Raw genomic sequence first — 26,176 nt, forward strand, 5'->3', positions numbered from 1 at the left:
TTTCCCATTGAATATATTAGTCATGGGCTTTTCATTTGTGGCCTTTATTATGTTGAGGTAATTTCCTTCAACTCCTAGTTTATTAAGTGATTTCTTACTATGAAAAGATATTGAGTTTTGTAAAATGCTTTTTCTGCATCTACTGAGATGATCATATGATATTCATTCTTTGTCCTGTTAATATGGTATATCATATTGATTGATTTTCATTTGTTGAACTATTCTTGCTTCCAGGGATAAATTCCACTTGATAATGGTGTATGATCCTTTTAACCTGCTATTTAATTTGGTTTGCTAGTATTCTGTTGAGGATTTTTTTGGCTTCTAGTTTACTTGTAGTATCTTTGGCTTTGGTATAAGAGTAATGCTGGCCTCATAAAGTGATTTTGGAAGTCTTCCCTCATCTTCAGGTTTTGGAAGAGTTTGAGAAGGGTTGCTGCTAATTCTTTAAATGGTAGAATTCTTAAGTGAAGCCATCTTTGTCTGAGCTTTACTTTTAGGGGGAGGTTTTGACTGGGGGAAGTTTTGACTACTGTTTCAATTCTGTACTAATTATAGGCTGTTCATGTTTTCTATTTCTTTATGATTCAGTCTTAGTAGATGAAAGTTTCTAGGAATTTACCCATTTCTTCTAGGTTATCCAATTTGTTGGCATGTAATTGTTCATAGTAGTAGTTCCTTATAGGGACTTCCCAGGTGGCTCAGTGGTAAGGACTGCCTACCAGTGCAAGAGATGCCAGAGACCCAGGTTCAGTCCCGGGTCAGGAAGATCTCCTGGAGGAGGAAATGGCAACCCACTCCAGTATTCTTGCCTGGAAAATTACATGGACAGGGGAGCCTGGTGGGCTACAGTCCATGGGATTGCAGAGTGGGACATGACTGAGCACACACACACACACACACACACACAGTCCCTTCTAATAAGTTTTTATTTCTGTGATGTCTCCTCTTTGATTGATTAACATTAAAAAAAATTATTTTTGGAGTATAGTTGATTAACAATGTTAGTTTCAGATGTACAGCAAAGTAATTCAGTTTTACCTATATCTATTTTTTTCTCTTTGATTTCTAATTTGATTATTTTCTCTTTTTTTCTCAGTCTAATTAAACGTTTGTCAGTGTTGATCTTTTCAAAAAAATTGGTTCATTGATTTTTAAAAATCTTTTGTTCTCGGTTTCATTTATTTCTGCTCTAACATTTATTCTTTCCTTTCTTCCACTAACTTTGGACTGTTTGTTTTCTTTTTCAGTTTCTTGAGATATAACATGTTATTTATTTGAGATTTTTCTTCTTTTTAATCCTTGGAGAAGGGAATGGCTACCCACTCCAGTATTCTTGCCTGGAGAATTCCGTGAACAGAGGACCCTGGTGGAGTACAGTTCATGGGGTCACAAAGAGTCAGACAAAACTGAGCAACTATTACTTTCACTTTTCTTTTTAAATGTAAGTGTTTATCATTAAACACTCTTGCACTTCCTACTCCAGGAGATCTTCCTGACCCAGGGACTGAACCTGGGTCTCTTGCATCTCTTGCACTGGTAGGCAGAGTAAACTCCCCTCTAGGTACTGGTTTTGGTGCATCCCATAAGTTTTGGTATGCTGTATTTTCATTTTTGTTTGTCTTATGATATTTTCTAATTTCCTTTTCAGTTTCTTCTTTGACTCCTTGATTGTTCAGAGTGTGTTGCTTAATTTCTACTTGCTTGTGAATTTTCCATTTTTTTTTTCCAGTTTCATTCTGTTGTGATTGGAAAAAATACTTGATATGGTTTCAGTCTTTTTAAATTTGTTGAGACTTTCTGTACAGTAACTGATCTCTTCTGAAGAATGTTAATGTGTGTGCTTGAGAAGACTGTGTATTCTGATGCTATTATGTGGACTATTTTGTATGTATCTGACAGGTTCATTTGGTCTAGTGTTGTTCAAGTCCTCTATTTCTTTATTGATCTTCTGTCTGGTTGTTCTGTCCATTATTGAAATGGAAGTATTGAAATCTGTTACTATTATTGTGTTGCTGTCTTTTTCTCCTGTCAGTTTTTTAATGTTTGCTTCATATATTTGGGTGCTTTGATGTTGGGTTTATATGTACTTGTAAGATCTTCCTGGGGAGCTGACCTTTCTTTCATTATATAATGCCCTTTTTTGGCTTTTGTGACAGTTTTTGACCTAAAGTCTATTCTGTCCTATTTGTATGGCCACCTCTGCTCTCTTTTGGTTCCTATTTCCATAGAATATGTTTTTCTGTCTTTTCACTTGTGTATTTTTTACACTTTCAGCCTCTGTATTTTTTAAATCTAAAGTGGGTCTCTTATAAATAATGTACATTTAGATCTTGTTTCTTTTTAATCCATTCAGCCATCAAACTGTTACTGTTTCAAGCATTTCTTTAAACTCAGTTAATCTATAAATCTGGATATTTTAAAATCCAAGTATTTCTCAGAATGAAGACCTCTAGTAACTTGAATTTTGTTCCCCCTCATTTTATATTATTTTCTCTTTCTTCTTTAACAGAGACAACATATCTGATTCATTGGCAAGACCACAGTCTGATCCCAAAGATGTGTTCCACGAACCCAGGCAACTGGGTCACATTTGATGACGACCCCACTTTTCAGTCTTCTCAAAAGTCAAAGAATTTCCCTCTGGAGAATCAAGGCATTTGTCGGCCAAATGGACTTAAACTGAACCTTTCTGGCCCTAAGGAATTTCCCAGTGGGTCTTCCTCTACCAGCAGCACCCCTCTCTCCTCTCCCATCGTAGACTTTTACTTCAGTCCAGGACCTCCAAGTAACTCTCCTCTTTCTACACCTACCAAAGACTTCCCAGGTTTTCCTGGCATCCCCAAAGCAGGGACTCATATGCTTTATCCTATTCCAGAATCATCTTCAAGCAGTCCATCTATAACAGCAACAGGTTCTTCCTCACTGGCTACTAAGCCAACCTGTTTCTCCCAAGCTTCCTTACCCAGCGACCACTCATGTATACATCCAGCCTCCAAAGTGGGTCTTGCAGATGAAATGAGCCCTCACCAGGCTGAAGGGTTCCAAAGTGATACTCCCCAATTTCAGTATTTTCGGGAAGACTGTGCCTTTTCAAGTCCGTTCTGGAAAGATGAAGGCAGTGCTTCCCAGCTCACCTTTGACCCTCCAGGAAGCAGAAAGATCTTCCCATCAAGAGACAAAGAAGTGCCTGTGGATCAAAAAGGCTTAAATCAGTGTTCACTCAGCTACATCTGTGAGAAGCTTGAATATCTCCAATCAGCTGAGAACCAAGACTCATTTGCAAATTTGTCTGTGCAGCGTCTATATGCGGAAGACGCTGCCTCTTCCTTTGTCCCCCACATGCTCTTCAGGAGTCAGCCGAAAGCTGGATGGCCTTTCATGATGAGAATTCCGGAGAAGAAGAACATGATGTCTTCTCGTCAGTGGGGGCCAATTTTTCTAAAAGTCTTACCTGGAGGAATTCTGCAAATGTATTATGAGAAGGGGTTAGAAAAACCATTTAAAGAGTTACAGCTCGATCCATACTGCAGGCTTTCTGAACCCAAAGTTGAGAACTTTAGTGTGGCAGGAAAAATCCATACTGTGAAGATTGAACATGTGTCTTACACAGAAAAAAGGAAATACCATTCTAAGACAGAAGTAGTTCACGAACCAGACATAGAACAAATGCTGAAGTTGGGGTCCACAGAGTACCATGACTTCCTCGCCTTTCTGACCACTGTGGAGGAGGAGCTGATAAAGCTGCCAGCTGTTTCAAAACCAAAGAAGAACTATGAGGAGCAAGAAATTTTCCTGGAAATTGTGGACAACTTTTGGGGTAAAATCACTAAAGAAGAAGGAAAGTTGGTTGAAAGCGCTGTGATAACTCAAATTTCTTGCCTCTGCTTTGTGAATGGCAACACTGAATGCTTTTTAACCTTGAATGACCATGAGCTACAGAAGCAAAATGAACGCTATTTTGAGAAAGATCCAGAAAAGAAGGGGATTGATATTCTTGACTGTCATTTTCATAAGTGTGTGAAAGCACAAGAATTTGAGCAATCAAGAATCATTAAGTTTGTACCTCTGGATGCCTGCAGGTTTGAGCTGATGCGCTTCAAAACTTCACACAGCGGGGAAGATCTTCCCTTTTCCCTGAAGTCAGTAGTGGTTGTCCAGGGGGCGTATGTGGAGCTTCAGGCCTTTGTCAACATGGCCCCGTTGGTCCAGAGACCATCCCATGCCGGTTCCTTGAGGTCCTGTGACAACATAATGATACACTTTCCTGTCCCATCTCAGTGGATCAAGGCCCTCTGGACCATGAACCTCCAGAGGCAGAAGTCCCTGAAAGCCAAAATGAACCGCCGGGCGTGTCTGGGGAGTTTACACGAACTTGAATCTGAACCTGTCATACAGGTCACAGTGGGGTCCGCAAAATATGAGAGTGCCTACCGGGCTGTGGTATGGAAGATAGACCGGCTTCCTGATAAAAATTCAAGTAAATATTCAACACACTAAGCTGATTTTCGTATGAAATCTCTTAAATGTTTTCACCCTCCTCCTTGGGTTGAAACCAGACTGAGGCAGATGATAATGTCAGTCAACTAAGGCCATGCTTATTACATCAGTGGGTAGGAGATGGAACATTTAATCAAACAACTGACTTATTTTATCCCTTTATACCTATTTCTACCAGATAAGTTTAACTGATTTTTTTTTTTAATAGTGTAAGAACTACTATCCGAAGCTAGGATTTTATTATGGATGGTGATACTGAGGGAAAATTTCTAGTTGGACATCTTCACATCAACCTCAGATATTAAAATTATTGTTCATATAGCTTAGATTCCTAGTTAACCTTTTAAGATCTGTCATCCTTGAATATACTTGAACCTTTTATATTCTCAGCCAGTACCAAGACTTCTTCCTTGTTTCAAGTGATAGCTCAGTTGGTAAAGAATCCGCCTGCAAAGCAGGAGACCCCGGTTTGATTCTTGGGTCGGGAAGATCTGCTGGAGAAGAGATAGGCTAACCCACTCCAGTATTCTTTGGCTTCCCTTGTGGCTTAGCTGGTAAAGAATTCTCCTGCAATGTGGGAGACCTGGGTTCGTTCCCTGGGTTGGGAAGATCCCTTGGAGGAGGAAAGGCTCCCACTCCAGTATTCTGGCTTGGAGAATTCCATGGACTGTATAGTCAGTCCATGGCGTTGCAGAGTCAATATGACTTAGTGACTTTCAGTTTCACTCTTACCTTGAAATAAGACTGCCTTTTATCTTTACTCAAGATAATTTCTTTTGCTGAATTGACCAATTTGACCATCTTGACAGGTTGTTTTAATTTTAATTAAGCATTGGAACAGTTACTTTTTCTATTTTGCAAAGAAAACAGTGAATCTAGAAGTTTAGACATTTGAACAGACTGTTCTAGCATTGCGTTTATTTTAAAGTAGTAAGTTAGTGGGGGCTTCCCAGGTGGCACCAGTGGTGAAGAACCCACCTGCCAATGCAGGAGACATAAGAGGTCTGGGTTTGATCTCTGGGTTGCGAAGATCCCCTGGAGGAGAGCATGGCAACTCACTCCAGTATTCTTGCCTGGAGAATCTCTTGAACAGAGGAGCATGGCCAGCTACAGTCCATAGGGTCGCATGCAGTCGGATATGACTGAAGCGACTTAGCACGCAGGCGCAGTAAGTTAGTGTGGGTGTAACATCATAAAGCAAAAAAGCAAAATTTGAAATTAGGGCTGCTCGCTGTTTTAGTTCAGTTATTTCTAGCAGAACACTGGGCTTTGGAGCTAAGTTGGGGCCAGGTTTGGAGCCTTTGAGTTGATGCATTCATCATTTAAGCAAACCTTTATTGAGCACTTTTTGTATTCCGAGTGCCTCATCAGGTGCTGGGGCTCAAGAGAAGTAAGATTGTTTCCTACTTTCAACTAGCTCTCAGTTGGACTAGTCCTTCAGGGAAATTTAATTTCATTAAAACAAACCTTCACACTGTAGACTTCAGAGGAAGCGTTTTTATTTGGGGTAGACCCCAGCAATGTTTTTCAAAACTGGCTATCTGTTAGAGTAGCCTGCTCTGCTATGCTCAGTTATGTGTGACTCTTTTCAACCCCATGGACTGCAAAGCTGTACTGCCAGGCTCCTCTGTCCATGTGATTTCCCAGGCAAGCATACTGGAGTGGGTTGCCATTTCCTCCTCCAGGGAATATTCCCCACCCAGGGATCAAACCCATGTCTCCTGTATTGGCAGGAAGATTCTTTACCACTGAGCCTCAAGGGAAGCCCATTCAGGCTCTACTCTATGCCAGTTAAATCAGAATGTCTTGGGTAGGGGCCCAGGTGAACCTCATGTGTAGCCTGAGTGGAGGGACACTGCTCTGCAGGTCTTGCAGTGTTCTGGGGCAGGAAGAACAAGCCACAGACTACAGTGGACCTTAGGGGCAGCGTGCCATCTTGTCTGTACCCTGCAGTTTTCTGGCTTAACATCTCTCAACTAATTGCAGCTTGAGTTACGGACAGGGCCCGGCAGGTGAGAGACACAGCTGGTGGCTGACAAGCCCAGGCCCCTGTGCTGAAGGGAAGCCCCTGCTCAGTAGCCCTTTCTGACAGAACTTGCTCTTCTCCTTTTATGCCCAGTTCCCCTCCACAGTGTTCTCTGGACTCGCAGTAGTTCGTAGTGACCTGCTAGTTCCAAGGAATAGCCAGGAGAGCCCAGGCGGGGAGAGGCAGTGATGGGGTAGTATGCTCACAGGTGCGGCCTCTAAGGGCACCTCCTGGTCAACTCTAACGTGATGGGATTGTCTTCCATGATAGAATCCATTTAGGGACTGTTTCCTGACTTCTTGATAACATTGCTGGAGGAACCAGTTAAAACTATTCTCAGATTATCTTCCTCCCAGGGAAACAAATGTGAGGTTTTGAGTATGTGGTTCCAAGGGATCTACTCTCAAAGTTATTTTGTGAGTTTTATTTTGCTAAACACAAAGGGAAAGAGGGGGAGGCAGGCTGGAATGCTGACTGTAATCTCCTCGGTCCAGAGATGTTTCCTGAGGTCTGGGTGATAACCCGACTCCTGCAGTTCTCCTTTAATCCTAGAGATGGTCACTGGACCCGGAACAAGGTCAAGTGTAGCTTTTGCACAGATGTGGAGAATGATTACGCCTCTGAGGGTTCAGCCTGCTGGCTTGTCTGGCTGAGGTCAGGGGGCAAGGTGTGCAGGGAGCTCACTCCAGCTGCTCTGTCTTGGTGCAGCCTAGACCCACTGGGGCAACCACACTTCTTTTTCAAACTGAGAACCCATGCATCCTTTTCTGATTTTAGAAGGGGAACAACATATATAAAGCTTCTTATAAAAGTGATCCTGTTCAGAATACTGCATTTTCTCAGAATTAATGGTATAGGTAATTGATCCATTCAACAAGAATTTAGTGAGAGGGCTCTCTCATTCATGCATCTATTCCACAAACACCCACGAAATTTCCTGTAGGTACAGACTCTGTGCTGGGTCCTCGGGGGACACAGATACAAACATGTTCCCTGCTGTCCAGAAACAGATGTCTTACGGGTGAGGCAGACATGGAAGCAGCTATCCAAAGGCACAATGGCACTGTGCTCTCTTCTATTGCAGGCATGTACCGACGTACCTGATGGGCACCCCAGAGGAAGGGGTGATCATCTGCAGGGGGACGGGGACGGGTAGGGAAGGCTCTGCTGGAGAGGGGATGCTTCAGCTTGGCCTGTGAGAATCAGTGAGATTCCATCAAGACAGAAACAGCAGAAACTCAGGCGTGTCGATGGGGGATCCTACCTGAGTTTCAGGACTGAGGGGAGAGTTGGAGAGGAAACCAGGATGCAAGAAGTGTTGTGAGCCACGCTATGGGGTGTGGAGATTGTCAGCAGGGCCTCTGGAGTATTTTCAGGCACATTTGTGACAGAATTCTGCTTTGTTTTAGAAAGTCAGGCGTACATCGTGGAGGAGAGATTCAGAAGTAGATTAAAGTAACGGGAGGCTGGTAGGAGGGAGAGGGACTGAATGAGACGGGGGAGGGGGCAGTGGGAGAATGAGGCAAAGGTGAAGGGTGAGCCCGAGACGGTGACAGGCAGTCTGTGGGCTCGCGGAGAAGGGAGGGGCTGGGAGGAGGTCAGGGCCTCTGGCTTTTACGAAAAGATGGGCAGTGGTGCCATTAGCTAAGATAGCCTCTCCTCACTCCTTTTAAAATCTGTTTCCAGCCCTGGCTCCATGTTAGAGTCTAGAATCATTAGAGCTTTAATATTTAAAATACCACATATAGGCCTCATCCCCACCAAGCAGACTGTAGGCCTGAGGCCCAGCTATGGGTGCTTGTGAGAGGCTCTCCACGCTGCTGGCCTGGTACCTCTCCTGGGAGAACTGTCCTGGCCTCCTAGGCACCAGTCCTCCCTGCTCTGTGCATCCTGTGTCTTCTAGAGCTCCCTTACTACCCTCCCATCTGCATTTACCAGCAGTTGCGCTCACTGAGGACAATTAGAAGAATGCATTCCCAGAGAGGCTCACTGGACTTGGTCCTGGCCTTTGGGAATTCTTGTGGAGGACTGTCCTCCACAAGCATTCCAGCCAACTACATAGTGAGAACTCACTGACCAAATAAATCCCTTGGGATCAAAGCTGCTTCATTCAGATCAGGCCTGTGCACCAAGAGGAGGCCCATTGAGAAGGCAGTGAAGCTGTGACCAGTGGAGTCTTGGGGGAAGGGGGAGCTCTGAGCCAGGCTGGGGCTGGACACTTCTGGGGGCATGTGGACTTGTCACCAAGGCGTCTCCACCACAGGGGTGGAAAGGGGTGGAAATGCAAAGAGTAAGAGGCTTCCTGCCACTTTTTTCTTGAGAAGCATAGAGTAAGGCTAGGGTAGAGAGGAAGGCTTTATCCTGAGGCAGTGCTTGTCAAGTGTTGGCATGCACATGAATCGCCTTGTTAGAATGTGGACTCTGATTCGGCAGGTGGGTCTCCCATACTGTGTCTCCCACACACACTCCAGCGATGCCAGGGCTGCTGGCCATGGGCCTCATGCAGAGGAGCAGGGAGTTAGAATGCATCTTGATGTTTCTATATGATTTTAAAAATCACCTGGGTATTTAGAGAAGAGAAGATTTTGAAAGAAGTTCTTTAAAACGTTACCCTTTCAAGCTAGCTTCTGAAAACCCTACACTGTTAGAAAAAAAAAATTTTAGAAACATGGAAACTAAAAAGACTATATGAAGTACTTGTACTCATGAAAAACAAACGAACAAAAAAAATGCCCCTTTCTTGGGGATTTACGAGATCAGTATTGACCTTTCCTGTTGGTGAAATCACTCATGTGATTTTTGGGGAGGTGGGATGTTGCCTCCTTAACTATCTTTTCTGCCATCATGCCATTGCTTAATATGACTTTAACAGTGAGTGAGCCTTTCACTAAACAAAGGCTGGCCCCAGATGGTTCATTCAGGCTAAGGTGTGAATGACAACAGAGGACTTTGCTCAAGCACAGGATTTGCTAGGGGTGGAAAAGACAAAGAGAAGGAGGAGAAGGCGGTGGATAAAAGCGAGGAGGGAGAGAGGGGAAAACGGAGGAAGTAGGGGGAGAGAATGAGGACAGGAAAACACTCGTTAGACACAGAGGGCGCATATGTCAGTTAAGTTCAGTTCAGTTACTCAGTCGTGTCCGACTCTGCGACCCTGTGAATCGCAGCACGCCAGGCCTCCATGTCCATCACCAACTCCCGGAGTTCACCCAGACCGACGTCCATCGAGTCAGTGATGCCATCCAGCCATCTCATCCTCTGTCGTCCCCTTCTCCTGCCCCCAGTCTGTCCCAGCATCAGAGTCTTTTCCAATGAGTCAACTCTTCACATGAGGTGGCCAAAGTCCTGGAGTTTCAACTTCAACATCAGTCCTTCCAAAGAAATCCCAGGGCTGATCTCCTTCGGAATGGACTGGTTAGATCTCCTTGCAGTCCAAGGGACTCTCAAGAGTCTTCTCCAACACCACAGTTCAAAAGCATCAATTCTTTGGTGCTCAACTTTCTTCACAGTCCAACTCTCAACATCCATATATGACCACAGGAAAAACCATAGCCTTGACTAGACGGACCTTAGTCGGCAAAGTAATATCTATGCTTTTCAACATGCTATCTAGGTTGGTCATAACTTTCCTTCCAAGGAGTAAGTGTCTTTTAATTTCATGGCTGCAGTCACCATCTGCAATGAATTTGGAGCCCAGAAAAATAAAGTCTGACACTGTTTCCGCTGTTTCCCCATCTATTTCCCATGAAGTGATGGGACCAGATGCCATGATCTTCGTTTTTTTGAATGTTGAGCTTTAAGCCAACTTTTTCACTCCACTTTCACTTTCATCAAGAGGCTTTTTAGTTCCTCTTCACTTTCTGCCATAAGGGTGGTGTCATCTGCATTTCTGAAGTTATTGATATTTCTCCCAGCAATCCTGATTCCAGCTTGTGCTTCTTCCAGTCCAGCATTTCTCATGATGTACTCTGCATAGAAGTTAAATAAGCAGGGTGACAATATACAGCCTTGATGTACTCCTTTTCCTATTTGGAACCAGTCTGTTGTTCCATGTCCAGTTCTAACTGTTGCTTCCTGACCTGCATACAGATTTCTCAAGAGGCAGGTCAGGTGGTCTGGTATTCCCGTCTCTTGAAGAATTTTCCACAGTTTGTTGTGATCCACACAGTCAAAGGCTTTGGCATAGTCAATAAAGCAGAAATAGATGTTTTTCTGGAACTCTCTTGCTTTTTCCATGATCCAGCGGATTTTGGCAGTTTGATCTCTGGTTCCTCTGCCTTTTCTAAAACCAGCTTGAACATCTGGATTCACGGTTCATGTATTGGTGAAGCCTGGCTTGGAGGATTTTGAGCATTACTTTACTAGTGGGTGAGATGAGTGCAATTGTGCGGTAGTTTGAGCATTCTTTGGCATTGCCTTTTTTTGGGATTGGAATGAAAACTGACCTTTTCCAGTCCTGTGGCCACTGCTGAATTTTCCAAATTTGCTGGCATATTGAGTGCAGCACTTTGACAGCATCATCTTTTAGGATTGGAAATAGCTCAACTGGAATTCCATCACCTCCACTAGCTTTGTTTGTAGTGATGCTTCCTAAGGCCCACTTGACTTCACATTCCAGGATGTCTGGCTCTAGGTGAGTGATCACACCATCGTGATTATCTGGGTCATGAAGATCTTTTTTTACAGTTCTTCTGTGTATTCTTGCCACCTCTTCTCAATATCTTCTGCTTCTGTTAGGTCCTGACCATTTCTGTCCTTTATCGAGCCTATCTTTGCATGAAATGTTCCCTTGGTATCTCTAATTTTCTTGAAGAGATCTCTAATCTTTCCCATTCTGTTGTTTTCCTCTATTTCTTTGCATTAATCACTGAGAAAGGCTTTCTTATCTCTTCTTGCTGTTCTTTGGAACTCTACATTCAGATGCTTATATTTTTCCTTTTCTCCTGTGCTTTTCACTTCTCTTCTTTTCACAGCTATTTGTAAGGCCTCCTCAGACAGCCATTTTGGTTTTTTTTTGCATTTCTTTTCCATGGGGATGGTCTTGATCCCTGTCTCCTGTACAGTGTCACTAGCCTCCATCCATAGTTCATCAGGCACTCTATCTATCAGATCTAGTCCCTTAAATCTATTTCTCACTTTCACTGTATAATCATAAGGGATTTGATTTAGGTCATATCTGAATGATCTAGCGGTTTTCCCTACTTTCTTCAATTTCAGTCTGAATTTGGTAATAAAGAGTTCATGATCTGAGCCACAGTCAGCTCCTGGTCTTGTTTTTGTTGACTATATAGAGCTTCTCCATCTTTGGCTGCAAAGAATATAATAAATCTGATTTTGGTGTTGACCATCTGGTAATGTCCATGTGTAGAGTCTTCTCTTGTGTTGTTGGAAGAGGGTGTTTGCTATGAACAGTGCATTTTCTTGGCAAAACTCTATTAGTCTTTGCCCTGCTTCATTCCATATTCCAAGGCCAAATTGCCTGTTATTCCAGGTGTTTCTTGACTTCCTACTTTTGCAGTCCAGTCCCCTATAATGAAAAAGATATCTTTTTTGGGTGTTATTCTAAAAGGTCTTGTAGGTCTTCATGGAACCATTCAACTTCAGCTTCTTCAGTGTTACTGGTTGGGACATAGACTTGGATTACTGTGATATTGAATGGTTTGCCTTGGAAATGAACAGAGATCATTCTGTTGTTTTTGAGATTGCATCCAAGTACTGCATTTCAGACTCTTTTGTTGACCATGATGGCTACTCCATTTCTTCTGAGGGATTCCTGCCCACAGTAGTAGATATAATGGTCATCTGAGTTAAATTCGCCCATTCCAGTCCATTTTAGTTTGCTGATTCCTAGAATGTCGACGTTCACTCTTGCCATCTCCTGTTTGACCACTTCCCGTTTGCCTTGATTCATGGACCTGACATTCCAGGTTCCTATGCAGTATTGCTCTTTACAGCATCGGACCTTGCTTCTATCACCAGTCACATCCACAGCTGGGTGTTGTTTTCGCTTTGGCTCCATCCCTTCATTCTTTCTGGAGTTATTTCTCCACTGATCTCCAGTAGCATATTGGGCACCTACTGACCTGGGGAGTTCCCCTTTCAGTATCCTATCATTTTGTCTTTTCATACTGTTCATGGGGTTCTCAAGGCAAGAATACTGAAGTGGTTTGCCATTCCCTTCTCCGGTGGACCACATTCTGTCAGACCTCTCCACCATGACCTGCCCGTCTTGGGTGGCTCCATGGGCATGGCTTAGCTTCATTGAGTTAGATAAGGCTGTGGTCCTAGTGTGATTAGATTGACTAGTTTTCTGTGATTATGGTTTCAGTGTGTCTGCCCTCTGATGCCCTCTTGCAACACCTACTTTCTTACTTGGGTTTCTCTTACCTTGGGTGTGGGGTATCTCTTCACGGCTGCTCCAGCAAAGTGCAGTGTATGGTAGCATAAGATTAGAGAGAGAGGTGAGAATGGTGGAGGGTCAATTAACATATGTCTATCTCCACTCCTGGTTTTACCAATTTTAAAATATATCCTGCTATTATTTTTTTCTTTGCTGTCTCTTCAGTACATTGGTTTTTCTCTCCTCCTCCACTGGTGTCACCCTCCTACTATTCATTCCCTCCAACTCTCACCAGTTCAGTTTCAGATGTACAATATTTTGGTTCAAGAAGGACTGGGTACCTAGTAGACCTAAATAGATTTTGTCATTCGCATGCATAGTCCTTAGAAGGTGGTGAGAGACTGATTACCAAAGCCTGAGAGTGCCCCCTGGTGGTCAGTACTGAGATAAAGAACATGATTTTCCTCTCTCTTTTAGTTATTCACTTGTAAATTCCACAAATAGCCTTTCAGCTCCAAATGTGCCAGACTTGCTCTAAGGATAGACATAATACTTTTCTTAATGGATATCAAAGTTCAAAGGGAGTGTGAGTTACTAAACATTGTAGAGTTTTAAAAGCCAAGAAAATATATGTCAGAAAAATGTTCTTTATCTTTTTTTTTTTTTTGGAGCCCCATTTATTTGTGTTTGAAATATGTGACCTTTCTTATAACTTGTGGTCTTAAACTTCTGTTTTACAAAACCCAAAAGGAAAATCCAGAAGAAACCAACAATAGAGGTTATATCAAATAATAACATACAAAGCTATAGTTAAGATGAATTAAAGAAAGCCAACATTAAAACTGCAAAACTTGTTAGTTACTTGTTGGATCCAGCCCTACACTAGAAGTTAGGTAATATATACAATTATTTTCAAGTAGATTACTTTATGTTGCTCTAACATGTTCTTTTCATCAGTGCACTGTTAAACTAATCAAAAACTCTACACATGTATATTCCCGTAAAATAGCAGCACACACTACCGCTACCTGCAAAGCCATCCCTTTCAAACGACATAGGGAGTAAAAGGAAATAAGAAGCAGGGGGGTAACATATTAAGGAGAAATAATGGGAATTAGAAGATTAATGCAGTTCAGCTCTTTTTAATCAGCCAGCAAGTTTGCTAGCAACAAGAGATGGTTTCCGTTGAGGAAGGTCCTGTGGAGTGGGAATGTGGTCACCAGTGACCTCTGTCTTATCCGGGGTTGCAGTAGGAAGTTGCTTGTTCTTCATTTTTGCTTTAGCCATGTTGTAATCCCCAGAATCAAAATATTTTTGCCCTTTCTGCAATCGTTTCCTTAAAAAATCGGAACCTCCAGGCTTTTGTCCCAGATGAGGATACCTTGCTTTTAATTTTGCTTCTTCAGCTTTCTCTGGACTAGTCACTCTATCTTCCATTTCCTTCTGCTCCTCCGCGGAGGCTGCCTCGGGGACTTCCGCAGACATACTGCTCCCTCTACGGACGAGAGGCCGAGAAGAGAAGCGATTACTGGGTGGCCGAGGCCGCCCGACCACCGCGCCTTCGCAGGCCCGCCCGCTCCCGCCTCCCGCCAGCTCCCCGAGCCTGTTCTTTATCTTTTAACCTTTTTTTTTTTTTTTTTTTAAGAAAAGTGGATAGAAAGGTTTTTTTCCTAAACCTATTTTTGGAGTTCTAGGTCTTAAAGTTGGGTTATTTTAATTGCAAAATTCCAAAAGAATTTTTCTTTAAAATGTGAGTGTCAGATTAGATCATCTTTAGTATTATTTTCAGCTCTAAAAGTGTAGAATTCACAGTCCTTTCATTAGCAGAATTACAGTCATTAAATGATAATATTGAATTTATAATCGAATAGCACTTTGCACTTCTAACAGTGCAACTTTCAAGACGGTAAAGAATCCGCCTGCAATGCAGAAACCTGGTTTCGATGCCTGGGTTGGGAAGATCCCCTGGAGGAGGGCATGGCAACCCACTCCAGTATTCTTGCCTGGAGAATCCCATGGACAGAGGAGCCTGGCGGGCTACAGTCCATGGGGTCACAAAGAGCTGGACACGACTGAGTGACTAAATACCTAGTGTACTCCGGCTCTACGCTGTGTATGCCAGCCGGCTTGCTCAGTCTTCACAGCAACCCCATAAGGTTCATACTGTTAACCATCATCGCACCCATTTTCAGATGGGAAACTGAGGCCCGCAGCGATCAAATAACTTGAGAAGGGTCTCACACATCTTTCAAGTAGCAGAGCTGGGATCTGATCCTGGGCTTCCGGAGTCGAATGTTTATGTTCGTAACCACCATGCCATAAAGGACTGAAGAGTGCCTGAATTAAGTTTAAATAAACTTACTGTATCCTGTGGACAGAAGGCTAGAAAAGCTAATGGATTGTGGACTCTCCCCTGGGGGGGCTGTGTGTGTGTGTTAATAAAGTTGTCACTTGACTACAGTGATCTGGGTAGTGTAAAGCAACCCTGGGGCCGCTGTTGTCTTGCCCTACAAGTGAGTGGTGGAGACTCTAATCAGCATCTGTTCATGGCTGACGTCTCAAGGGCTTTTATAGCCTTACAGTTCCATTAGTCTATAAGAAGCAGGTTGTAAGGCATTAAAGGCAATTTATCTTTTAAGAATTAAGTGAAATCCTTTAAATTCTTGTTTTTGTGCCTAAAGCTATCTTTTGATAGAAATGTTCTTTCTTGGTCATATCAGTGGTATAGTAATTTAATCTGGCTTTTGAAATTATTATTATCTCTTGCATAAGTAAAGATAGCTACAAGGAATATGTAGATGGAATATGCCACGAGGGTAGAGCCCCTGGAGGAGGAAATGGGAATGCACTGTAGTATTCTTGCCTGGAGAACCTCATGGACAGAGGAGCCTGGTGTACTGTCCATAGGGTCACACAGAGTCGGACATGACTAGAGCGACTTAGCACACACAGCTACATGGAATATGCAGACACTGTGGACTGATGGAGCAGAATCATGGAACATTTATAGAGTTACTGCAATGATTACATTGAAAATACTTTTAACTTCGCTGTAACACACATACATAAACACACAGTATATAACCCTCTTAAAAGTTTTTGTGTAAATCTGATATCTAAGGTCTGGCAGAGTCTGGTTTGGTATAGAGTAGATGCTCAATACATGGCAAAGCAAACTTAAGTGAAGAAAAATATTACATGGAAACATTGAAAGTCAGTATGCCCATCTCCACACTGTACATTTGTTCCAGTCAAAGCTTTGAGGAGGGTAAGTGGGAATTAATGTACTCAAAATTAATGTCTCACTAAAAAAAAGAATCCTTGACTTATAATCTTTTCTGAAATGCAAGAAAAAATTCACTAAGTTGAACTTTAAAAAAAAATAATTCTTTATAAAGTGACTTAATTTACTCTGAAATTTTCTTTGCATTATCAATAAATAGAGTGGTAAGAAACTGAAAAAAATTAAGAATTATAAGATCTTAGTCTACTTAGAGAAAGCTTTCTTTTTAAATACGTCTTATGTGCATTTTGCTTCCCTGGTGGCTCAGAGGTCAAAGCGTCTGCCTCCAATGCGGGAGACCCGGGTTCGATCCCAGGGTCGGGAAGATCCCCTGGAGAAGGAAATGGTAACCCACTCCAGTATTATTGCCTGGAGAATCCCATGGACAGAGAAGCCTGGTAGGCTACAGTCCATGGGGTCACAAAGAGTCGGACACGACTGAGCGACTTCACTTTTCACTTTTATGTCTACTGTAGCCCAACAATGATGCTTAATTTAAATACTCATCTTTTAATTTAAAAAACTTAGCACACTTCTGTTATTCTATTTTTATGAATTAGAATCACTCAATGGAAGGCACTCACATATGTTCAGTTCAGTGACTCAGTCATGTCCAACTCTTTTGACCCCATGAATCACAGCACGCCAGGCCTCCCTGTCCATCACCAACTCCCGGAGTTCATTCAGACTCACGCCCATCGAGTCAGTGATGCCATCCAGCCATCTCATCTTCTGTCGTCCCCTTCTCCTCCCGCCTTTAATCTTTCCCAGCATCAGGGTCTTTTCAAATGAGTCAGCTCTTCGCATCAGGTGGCCAGAGTATTGGAGTTTCAGCTTCAACATCAGTCCTTCCAAAGAAATCCCAGGGTTGATCTCCTTCAGAATGGACTGGTTGGATCTCCTTGCAGTCCAAGGGACTCTCAAGAATCTTCTCCAACACCACAGTTCAAAAGCATCAGTTCTTCAGTGCTCAGCTTTCTCCACAGTCCAGCTGTCACATCCATACATGATCACTGGAAAAACCAGAGCCTTGACTAGACGGACCTTTGTTGGCAAAGTAATGTCTCTGCTTTTCAACATGCTATCTAGGTTGGTCATAACTTGCCTTCCAAGGAGTAAGCGTCTTTTAATTTCATGGCTGCAGTCACCATTTGCAGTGATTTTTTAGCCCCCAAAATAAAGTCTGACACTGTTTCCACTGTTTCCTAATCTATTTGCCTTGAAGTGATGGGACTGGATGCCATGATCTTATTTTTCTGAATGCTGAGTTTTAAACCAACTTTTTCACCCTCCTTTTTCACTTTCATCAAGAGGCTCTTTAGTTCCTCTTCACTTTCTGCCATAAGGATGATGTCATCTGCATATCTGAGGTTATTGATACTTCTCCCGGCAGTCTTGATTCCAGCTTGTGTTTCATCCAGCCCAGTGTTTCTCATGATGTGCTCTGCATAGAAGTTAAATAAGCAGTTAAATATACAGCCTTGATGTACTCCTTTTCCTATTTGGAACCAGTCTGTTGTTCCATGTCCAGTTCTAACTGTTGCTTCCTGACCTGCATATAGATTTCTCAAGAGGCAGGTCAGGTGGTCTGGTATTCCCATCTCTTGAAGAATTTTCCAGTTTATTGTGATCCACACAGTCAAAGGCTTTGGCATAGTCAATAAAGCAGAAATAGATGTTTTTCTGGAACTCTCTGGCTTTTTCAGTGACCCAGCGGATGTTGGCAATTTGATCTCTGGTTTTTTGAAAACCAGCTTGAACATCTGGAAGTTCACAGTTCACGTATTGCTAAAGCCTGACTTGGAGAATTTTGAGCATTACTTTACTAGCGTGTGAGATGAGTGCAGTTGTGTGGTAGTTTGAGCATTCTTTGGCATTGCCTTTCTTTGGGATTGGAATGAAAACTGACTTTTTCTAGTCCTGTGGCCACTGCTGAGTTTTCCAAATTTGCTGACATATTGAGTGCAGCACTTCCCACAGCATCATCTTTCAGGATTTGAAATAGCTCCATTGGAATTCCATCATCTCCACTAGCTTTGTTCATAGTGATGCTTTCTAAGGCCCACTTGACTTCACATTCCAGGATGTCTGGCTCTAGATGAGTGATCACACCATCATGAATATCTGGGTCATGAAGATCTTTTTTTGTATATATGAACTTGATATAACTCTGAATTTTTTGTCACTGTTGTTGGTTATTGTTTTATTTGAATAATTAAATGAAATATTTAACTTTCCTTTTGAAAAAAGAAACAGCCCAGTTCTACTTGAAAACATTTTGGGAGTTAACATATGTAACTATATAATGATAAATTGTACTTACTTTAAAGCTAGTACTTAAAAATTGCATTTAGATTCCCCCCCTCCCCAATTAGTGCAAGATTGTGAATTTTGAAGATATGTAATTTAGTGGAATTCACAGCCAGAGTGCTAATGGAAATGTATATTAAAGAGAGAGATGCGTGCCTTTTACACTCAAGAGAAATGTGCACTGCCCATTGAAACGCTTTGACTGACCTTTTGATTTTTTTTTCTTCAAGGTCCTGATCATCCCCATTGTTTGTCTTACAAACTAGAACTTGGATCAGACCAAGAAATTCCCTCCGATTGGTATCCATTTGCTACTGTTCAGTTTGGGATCCTTGACACCACTGCTTCAAGGACAGAGGTCAGGTCTCTGGGGGTGGAGAGTGATGTCCAGCCACAGAAACACATTCATCATCGGTCTTGCTACAACATCCAGGTACATCCCAAAGCCCCTGGTGTTAGGATGGGACTTTCGAAGCTGTGACCTGATTTGGCTTTAGATCCTTGCCTTGCCTTCTTAAGTAACGTCATGTGTATGCATGTATTAGACCTAGAAAAGAGCTCAGTTGTGGAAACTTGATGGTCACCAGTGAGCCTAGTTCTTCTCCTCAGTTCTAGAGAACATTAGGAACCTGAAGACAGTGCCATGTACTTAACTCAGATCTCAATGAAAAACAGGGTGTTCAAAATAAGTTCAGATTTCAGAAGCATATTTGTAATAAAGGTTTTGTCAGAATAACATTTCCCTAGGTGTGTTCTATGGGACATATGTCCCATATAATGATCTAAGAAAAAAATAAGTTGGGGAATGCTGTCCACTTAATGTTGAACAAGGAAGTCCTGCAGAAAAGAAACTTACTAAACTTAGCTCAGTCTCTCCCTACTTGCCAATTATGGAACCTTGTCTCCTGTTGAGCACCTGTCAGTACCTTCTGTAATAGTATTCTGTGGTGCACTGTTTGGGGAAACGCTGAGTTACTGTGTCACCACAATTTTAAATGTTCGCCATCAGCTTGTCTGCATTCTGGAGCCGTTTGAATTAGAGAGGGATGTACTCTTGCACTTGTTCCTAAGCTTGCTTTTCTTTCTCAGCTTCAAAGTTAGACGACATAGAAACAACCTCTGTCACACATTTCCCATAGTATCTTGAAATGGTGTTATTATATGATATCATTAGCACCAACTAGCGGTTCTATAATATAGTAACCTAAGTCTGAATTTTTCTTTATTTTGGACTGTCTGTTCCGAGTCCTGTGTGTTCGGGTCCAGTAATGTTTTTTGTATTGGTAAAACCAGTGATGAGTGGGTGCTATCCTGTGCGTCCCTTCAAGACGGAAGGGCTGATTCAGCAGCTGGGAACTGCCCTGGATGATGCACATGCCACTCTCCAGGTCACGTCCCCTTCCTGGGGCAGCCTGTGTCCAGTGGCTGGTCGCCCGGGGCTCTAAACACCCTTCTACCTCAAGCTGCAGTAACCCTGAGGGCCATCCTAGCTTCATCCCTCTCTGGGGATTGGCTGAAACCTTTACTGTGACTGCTTTGTAGCCCAGCGTCTCTCCCTGTTCTGCCCCATCCCTTCCCCTTTCCCTCCCCTTGCCTCCCTCCCCTCCTTCTCCCTTTCTCTCCCCTCCCCTTTCTGTGTCAGTCAGGTGTTGACCCCAGGAGCTCTCCACAGCAAGCTTTCTGCACCCCAGTCTCCATCTCAGCATCTGCTTCTTGGGGAAGCTGACCTGTAACACTAGGCAGCTAAGTGTCATGTGTGACTGAAATGGGTGTGAAGTGCACATGGAGACTTCATACCATCCGCCATTCCTGGGATGCGCCCATTTCACATGGTTTGTAGAGGGCCGCTCAGAATTGTGTACCAAAGTCTCTTCAGCTTTAATGGCAGTCGGTTTAAAAATGTTATCTTCCATTTAATTAGTATTTATTGAGCAATTTCAAAGTGCCATCTGCTGCTGTAGATGCTGAGACACAAAGGTGAAGTTCCTGTCCTCGTAAAGCCTACCTTTTAGTGACAGAACAAAAAATAATCAGTAAAAAGTACCATGATTTCAAGTATTGACAAATTCTAAGAAGAGAATAAAAGAAGATCACAGCATAGAGAGGGATGGAGGGCTTCCTTATCTAGAGTGGTCCCGGAGGGACTCTGTGAGGAGATTATGTTTGAAAGGGTGAGACAAAGGTGAGGGACAGGTGGATGGTTTGCCCCAGATGGATTACTATTGTAAACTAGTTTCTTTTAGTTAGAGAGATGATTTTGGGTGTACTCTGAATCTCAGGGAGGCCCAAAGCTGGATGTATGATACTTGGGGGATATAACTGATTGAAAGACTAGCTAGATTTGTAAATGTCTTATCAGTATGTGTATTCTGTGTACACCTGTGTTTGACTGAGAAGAGACTTTGTCCTCTTCAAAATTTGACCCTAGAAGAAGGATTTAGGAGACTTGTTGTCCAGAAGGGGAGCAGTGTGCCTTCCTTGGGAATGGGCATGGCAGGGTGGAGGGGCTGTGTTTGTGTGCAGAGGATGAAGTGGCTACAGTGCTTGCTGGTTTACAAACCAGAACTGAAGTGTTATGCTGTGTTGCAGTCGTTAATGCTTCCTCCTGTTTTGCTTTTGTGCAACAGGTTGAAATAGAAAAGAAGTGGATTAAAATCGATGGAGAAGACCCGGATAAAGCTGGTGACTGTGTAACTCAGTAGGAGTAGCAAGAGTCAGTGATGATGACCCAGTTTGCAAATAAATGCATAATTCACAGAAACCGCACAAAGTCCTGCTACTACTGTATAGTGGAAATGACGGATCCGCTGGCTGTGTTTAGGGATGTTTAGACCTGCAAGCGAACCATCTATCCTTTATGCTTTTGATATGTTTGTGCCCCAGGGGTTTGATCTAAAATGTGTCTTGAATTTTTGTGATGTTTTTATTTCCTAGTAGAACTCAAAGGCACTCTTCTCCAGTGTGTGACCTCACAGCCACTGGCCAAAGCATTTTTAATTTTTGATTACTCGGTGGCTGATTGTTTCCCACTCTGGATTGATGCCATGTTTATTATCCTCCAGCCCCATCTCTTCTTATTAAGTTAGCACCTATGCTAGAGGAGAAGGCAGTTGAAGGAGACATAAACCAAAATGCTTAATTTTCCCTCTTGCTCTTCCCTGAAACGTGGTTATTGTAGACTGATGTGGAAACCACAGGCTAAAATGGAGATGTGGAACTATCTCTGATTCTGAATTATTTATCTTCCTGTCTTGTTAACACATTGGTGAGTAATCATCAGCTGTATTTGGTACCTCTGTTTCCCTTGTGGTATTATTATTTTCAAAATGTATTTGTATGCTGATATGTGCGGCAAAGACGCTAGTTCTGTTACTATGCATATTTTAGTACAAGTCGCTGAGACATACTGCCTTTTGCTTGGAGAGATTCCTTTCAGAATGAAATCCTAGTATGGACTCTAGTTAAAATATTAATGTATGTTAAAAATGAATTTTTATAGTCCATGAATGTTGCTTCTCAAAGGTGTAGACTCTAAGAATGTATTTTGATAAAGTATTATTTGTAATTAACACAAGCCTCTCTTAAGTAGAAGTCTGAATCATGGTTATTTTATGCTAACCCTGCTATCATGCTATTTATGCTAATTCTGCTTAGTTTAGAGTGATTCTCTTTAAGAGATGAGGAAACTGAAAGATACTATTTTGTCTGCATTTCTAACAAGTGATATTTCTATTTTTCAAAGTCAGATAAATGTTTGTTTTTTTAATGAAAAGTCAGTGGCATTAGCAGTTATGATTCTGTTTATAACTTCCTTTAAGTGTTTATAGTGAAAAGTCAGACTTTTAAATTTAGGAAATCTATGTTCTAGATATTTTTTTAGTAGGAAAAACATGGAAAAAAAACATGATATGAGTACACCTTCAATTTATGTTGATCCTTAAATATGATTAGGAGATATTTTTCTCTATTTACCAGATCTGTTTTGAGTCAAAACTGATACGACAGTATTCTTCCAAACAACATTATCTGTCGGCCCTCATACGTTTTATTTAATGTTATATTACATTCATTTTAATCTGTTTAAAATGCAAATTAAAATGAACATTTATGATGGTTTGTATCAATCAGCAGATTTACTGCTTTTCATTATTTTACTATAAAGGCAAAAAATGCAAAAGTTGACTGTTAAAATGAATTGGTGTTGCTGTTTTTAACTTCACTTGATGTGTTGCTCCTAATATCATATGCTTGAGACTCGCTATAGATATATATGAGAGCAAATCTGTGTGTGCATCATATAAAAAAAAAATCCTACCATCCTGACTCACCTGGTGTGGCACATTCTGGAATGACTTCAATCTGCTCAGAGCAAATATGGAGGCAGGCTGAACTTGGTGCTCCTCCATGGTCCCAGGGACGGTAACTGAGTTAATTACTGCTGGTCCTTTCAGATCTGTTTTATGGCATCCTGCCCATAAGGAACTCAGAGTCTAATTCGGATGAACTTAATGAATATTTACACCTCAAAGTAATTTCAGCATAGGGTCCAATTAATCACCCCTCAGGCTTCCCAGGTTGCCAGCATGTGCCGGCACCTCACTGCTGGAGTCATTTATTCACCAGCCCTCCAGCCTTCAGACACATCTCAAGATTCAGTGCTGAAAATAATAACAAAAAGCTGACTGAAGCCCAAGTTGAGTTTTTGTGGCAATGCAAAGGGTGTTGGTAGGAACAGCAGGGTTCTGCAGCATAATTGTTCATTTGCACATCTATTAGGGTCCTTAAATATTCATTACTTAGCATTAAATTAACATTCTCTGTTGGGTGGAGAGAATTTTTAATACAGTACTTCTGACCTGAGCTGTGGCAGAAGGTCAAATGTGATCTTGGTGCTTTAAGTGACAAATCAGGTAGCGTCCACTTAGACTTACAAATTAAAAAGTAGAATCTCCTTTTCCAGAAAGTAAATGATGATCTTCAAAACAACAATGACAAAAACTCCTTCTTTTAAGGTCAGGAAGGGAGGAAGGAAGTGAATGAAGGAGGAACTACTCCTTACTAGCATTTTAATTTAGGTAATTTATTTAGATCAATGCTCTATGAGTTTGACCCATTAGGGGTCCTTTGTTTAATTGACTGAATGGCAGACTTCCAGGCCGTTGGCCAGTTTGGGATGGGTTGCTCTGCTCTAATTGGTCTGGTCTAGTTACCTTACCAGTCAAAGGATCGTATTAACTCTGTAAATGAGTTCATGGCTTGATGGTTACCTGATCAGTTGTACAGATATGAATTTAAGGCCATTTCCTTTTTTTTTTTAAATGGGACTAGAAATAGTTTATCCATTTAAAAAGAATAAAAAAAAAAAGCCCTTCTTAACATAAATAAAGGCTGGCATTTTGACCTGATTTCTGTGTTAGGTAATTGTAGGGTTTTAATTCCCTTCATTCTGGGTTTGTGTTTTGATATAGCTCTTTTTCTTTTATAAATTCAGTCAGGAGGCCTTCCTTAATAATGACTAAGTATTATTATATCTTACTCAAAATATGATTTTATGTCGTCAATACAAATATAAAACATTGAGCCTTAATAATCATGTAACAAAGTATTTTGTAGATTGCATATTGATTTTTTAAAAATTAAAGATGTATTTCAAATGATTCTTGATATCCAGTGGACTTATATCTTCTTTTGTAAGGTCTGGGGCTGGTTTTTTTAATGTATGAAATCCATTTCAATAACCTTAAACAATTGACTCTGTCAGGCAAATGCGTGCTTACATGTGTATATGCTCAGTTGTGTACAACTCTTTGCTACCTCGTGGACTGTAGCCTGCCAGGCTTCCCTGTCCATGGGATTCTCCAGGCAGGAATACTGGAGTGAGTTGCCCCTTCCTTCTTCAGGAGATCTTTCTGACCTAGCAATTGAACCCATGTCCCCTTTCCTGCATTGGCAGGTGAATTCTTTCCTGCTGAGCCAACTGGGAAGCTCCCAGACAAATGTATACTGCTTCACTATGAGGGAGTTAGTGTCCATGGTGTTTTGGCACATCCTGGAAAAATATCACCATCAAAGTACAATTTATGATGTTAAAATAATTATTTTTGAAAGAGGATATAATCATTATTCTCATGAAGAAATGATATGAGTGTGTGCCCAAGTTTTACTTAACTCATTGACTAATGAGGGAACTTGTTAAGATGTTTGTTACAAGTGGCTCTAAGGAGAATTCAAAAGAGCAGAGACATGTACAGGAAATAAGGAATTCTGAAATGAATTTACAAACTGATGCGGAATGGATTGGTCCATAGGGCAATATTAGTAATAATTTCCTCTACTCCCACACAGTTAATTTGTATGGGCAAGGATGATGCATGTTATTGTCAGTTTTCTAAAACTTACAGAGTTGGGACAATGGAATCTGTTGATAATTTGGATAAATGAACTAGTTAGGACACTTTACAAAGTCTTTCACAATTTTTCCCAATAACTGGACGAACTTTGTCCACAGGAGAATTCTAAGCAATTTTCAAACTTTGGCAACTAGTATTAGAGAAATGATGTGCTTTCAAAGTGATTTTTTTAAGTTTAGAAAACTATTTTTATCCAATCTATTTATCCAATTTTATCCAATATTTTTATCCAATTTATTTATCCAAACTATTTTATCCAGTCTGTTTCAGGTAAGTTGTATGTTTAGGGGGTATTAAAGATACGAAGATAAATCAGCTCTAATGAAAACCAACCTAAGAAGCTCTCCACCTGCTCTTTGTATGAGCAAGCTGCCTGTGTTGAAATTCAATTTTTATCTAGCTATTGCAGTTAAATTTCAAAATTGCATTAGGAAATAAACCTTCGTAGAGGCTGGATCATTGGGAACTGTTTTAGCCACTCCTGGAATTAACAGGGCTTGACTCTTGTTCCATAGGAACAACAAAAAGATTCAGTGACATAAACTGATCATATTTGTAACAGAATTTCTCAGATTCCATCAATCATTTCTTTCCTGTTTTGTTTCAACTCCACCTAGACTCTCCTGCCTTCTCTGCGTAGTTATATAGTGTTTCCAGTGCTTTTTCTTGCATCTGCCCCAGCCCCTCCCCATTCTCAGCAGTTTCTCCACTCCCAAGACCATTTTTTGCCCTTACCTAGAGTCCTGAAGGACAGGGCTGGGTGTATTTGATTGAACCATATGACGCTGACAATATGTAACCTTTCTTGATGGCAATTTCATGGTCCTAAACCTAATTACCTGCATGTTTCCCCAGTTTATATGAAATAAGATTTTCTTATAATTATGTTAATGAGTTCCTACTTAGAACTGGCATCTAAATGTGAATTTGTCAATTTTTAAAGCAAGATAGAATTGGTAGTCAGAAAGCAAATGGATGAGTTACAAAAAATACCTTAGGTTAAAGCTCCAGGTGATACAATGCCTTAAAATCATGCCCTGTCTGTAAGGAAAATGGATTAGATCAGTTGCCCCATGTTTTAATAGATTAATTTCTATGGGACTGCCTAGGGAAGAAGTGCAAATCACAGTTACACTTCAGAGACGGCAGCATTTCCCTCATCTTCACCACACCTATCTGTTCCAGAAAAGGTGTGAAAACCTCAGGTGGGAGGATAGCACATTTAAATAACACGATCACGTGTGTCGCCATTTTCCTGAAAAGCCCATTTTTGTACTCTAGAATTGCTGTGAGTTCTTTGTAATATAAGT

At 41.5% G+C, this 26,176-nt stretch overlaps 2 protein-coding genes across 2 annotated transcripts in view; one reads left to right on the plus strand and one right to left on the minus strand.

Moving 5' to 3' along the window:
- The first annotated feature begins 2,559 nt into the window (after positions 1-2,559).
- Positions 2,560-26,176, plus strand: part of LOC128055782 (stonin-1-like) — a 91,780-nt gene continuing 68,163 nt past the window's right edge. The window contains exons 1-2 of the mRNA XM_052648324.1: positions 2,560-4,480; positions 18,687-18,889. Of these exons, the coding sequence (XP_052504284.1) occupies positions 2,560-4,480; positions 18,687-18,889 (2,124 nt within the window). The remainder of the gene's footprint in view (positions 4,481-18,686; positions 18,890-26,176) is intronic.
- On the minus strand, positions 13,990-14,437 carry LOC128055783 (cAMP-regulated phosphoprotein 19-like). Its single transcript, XM_052648325.1, has one exon. The coding sequence runs from the start codon at positions 14,346-14,348 to the stop codon at positions 14,010-14,012; it is 339 nt and encodes a 112-aa protein (XP_052504285.1). The 5' UTR covers positions 14,349-14,437; the 3' UTR covers positions 13,990-14,009.

The sequence above is a fragment of the Budorcas taxicolor genome, chromosome 11, assembly GCF_023091745.1.
Source record: "Budorcas taxicolor isolate Tak-1 chromosome 11, Takin1.1, whole genome shotgun sequence".
Taxonomy (NCBI): Eukaryota; Metazoa; Chordata; class Mammalia; order Artiodactyla; family Bovidae; genus Budorcas; species Budorcas taxicolor.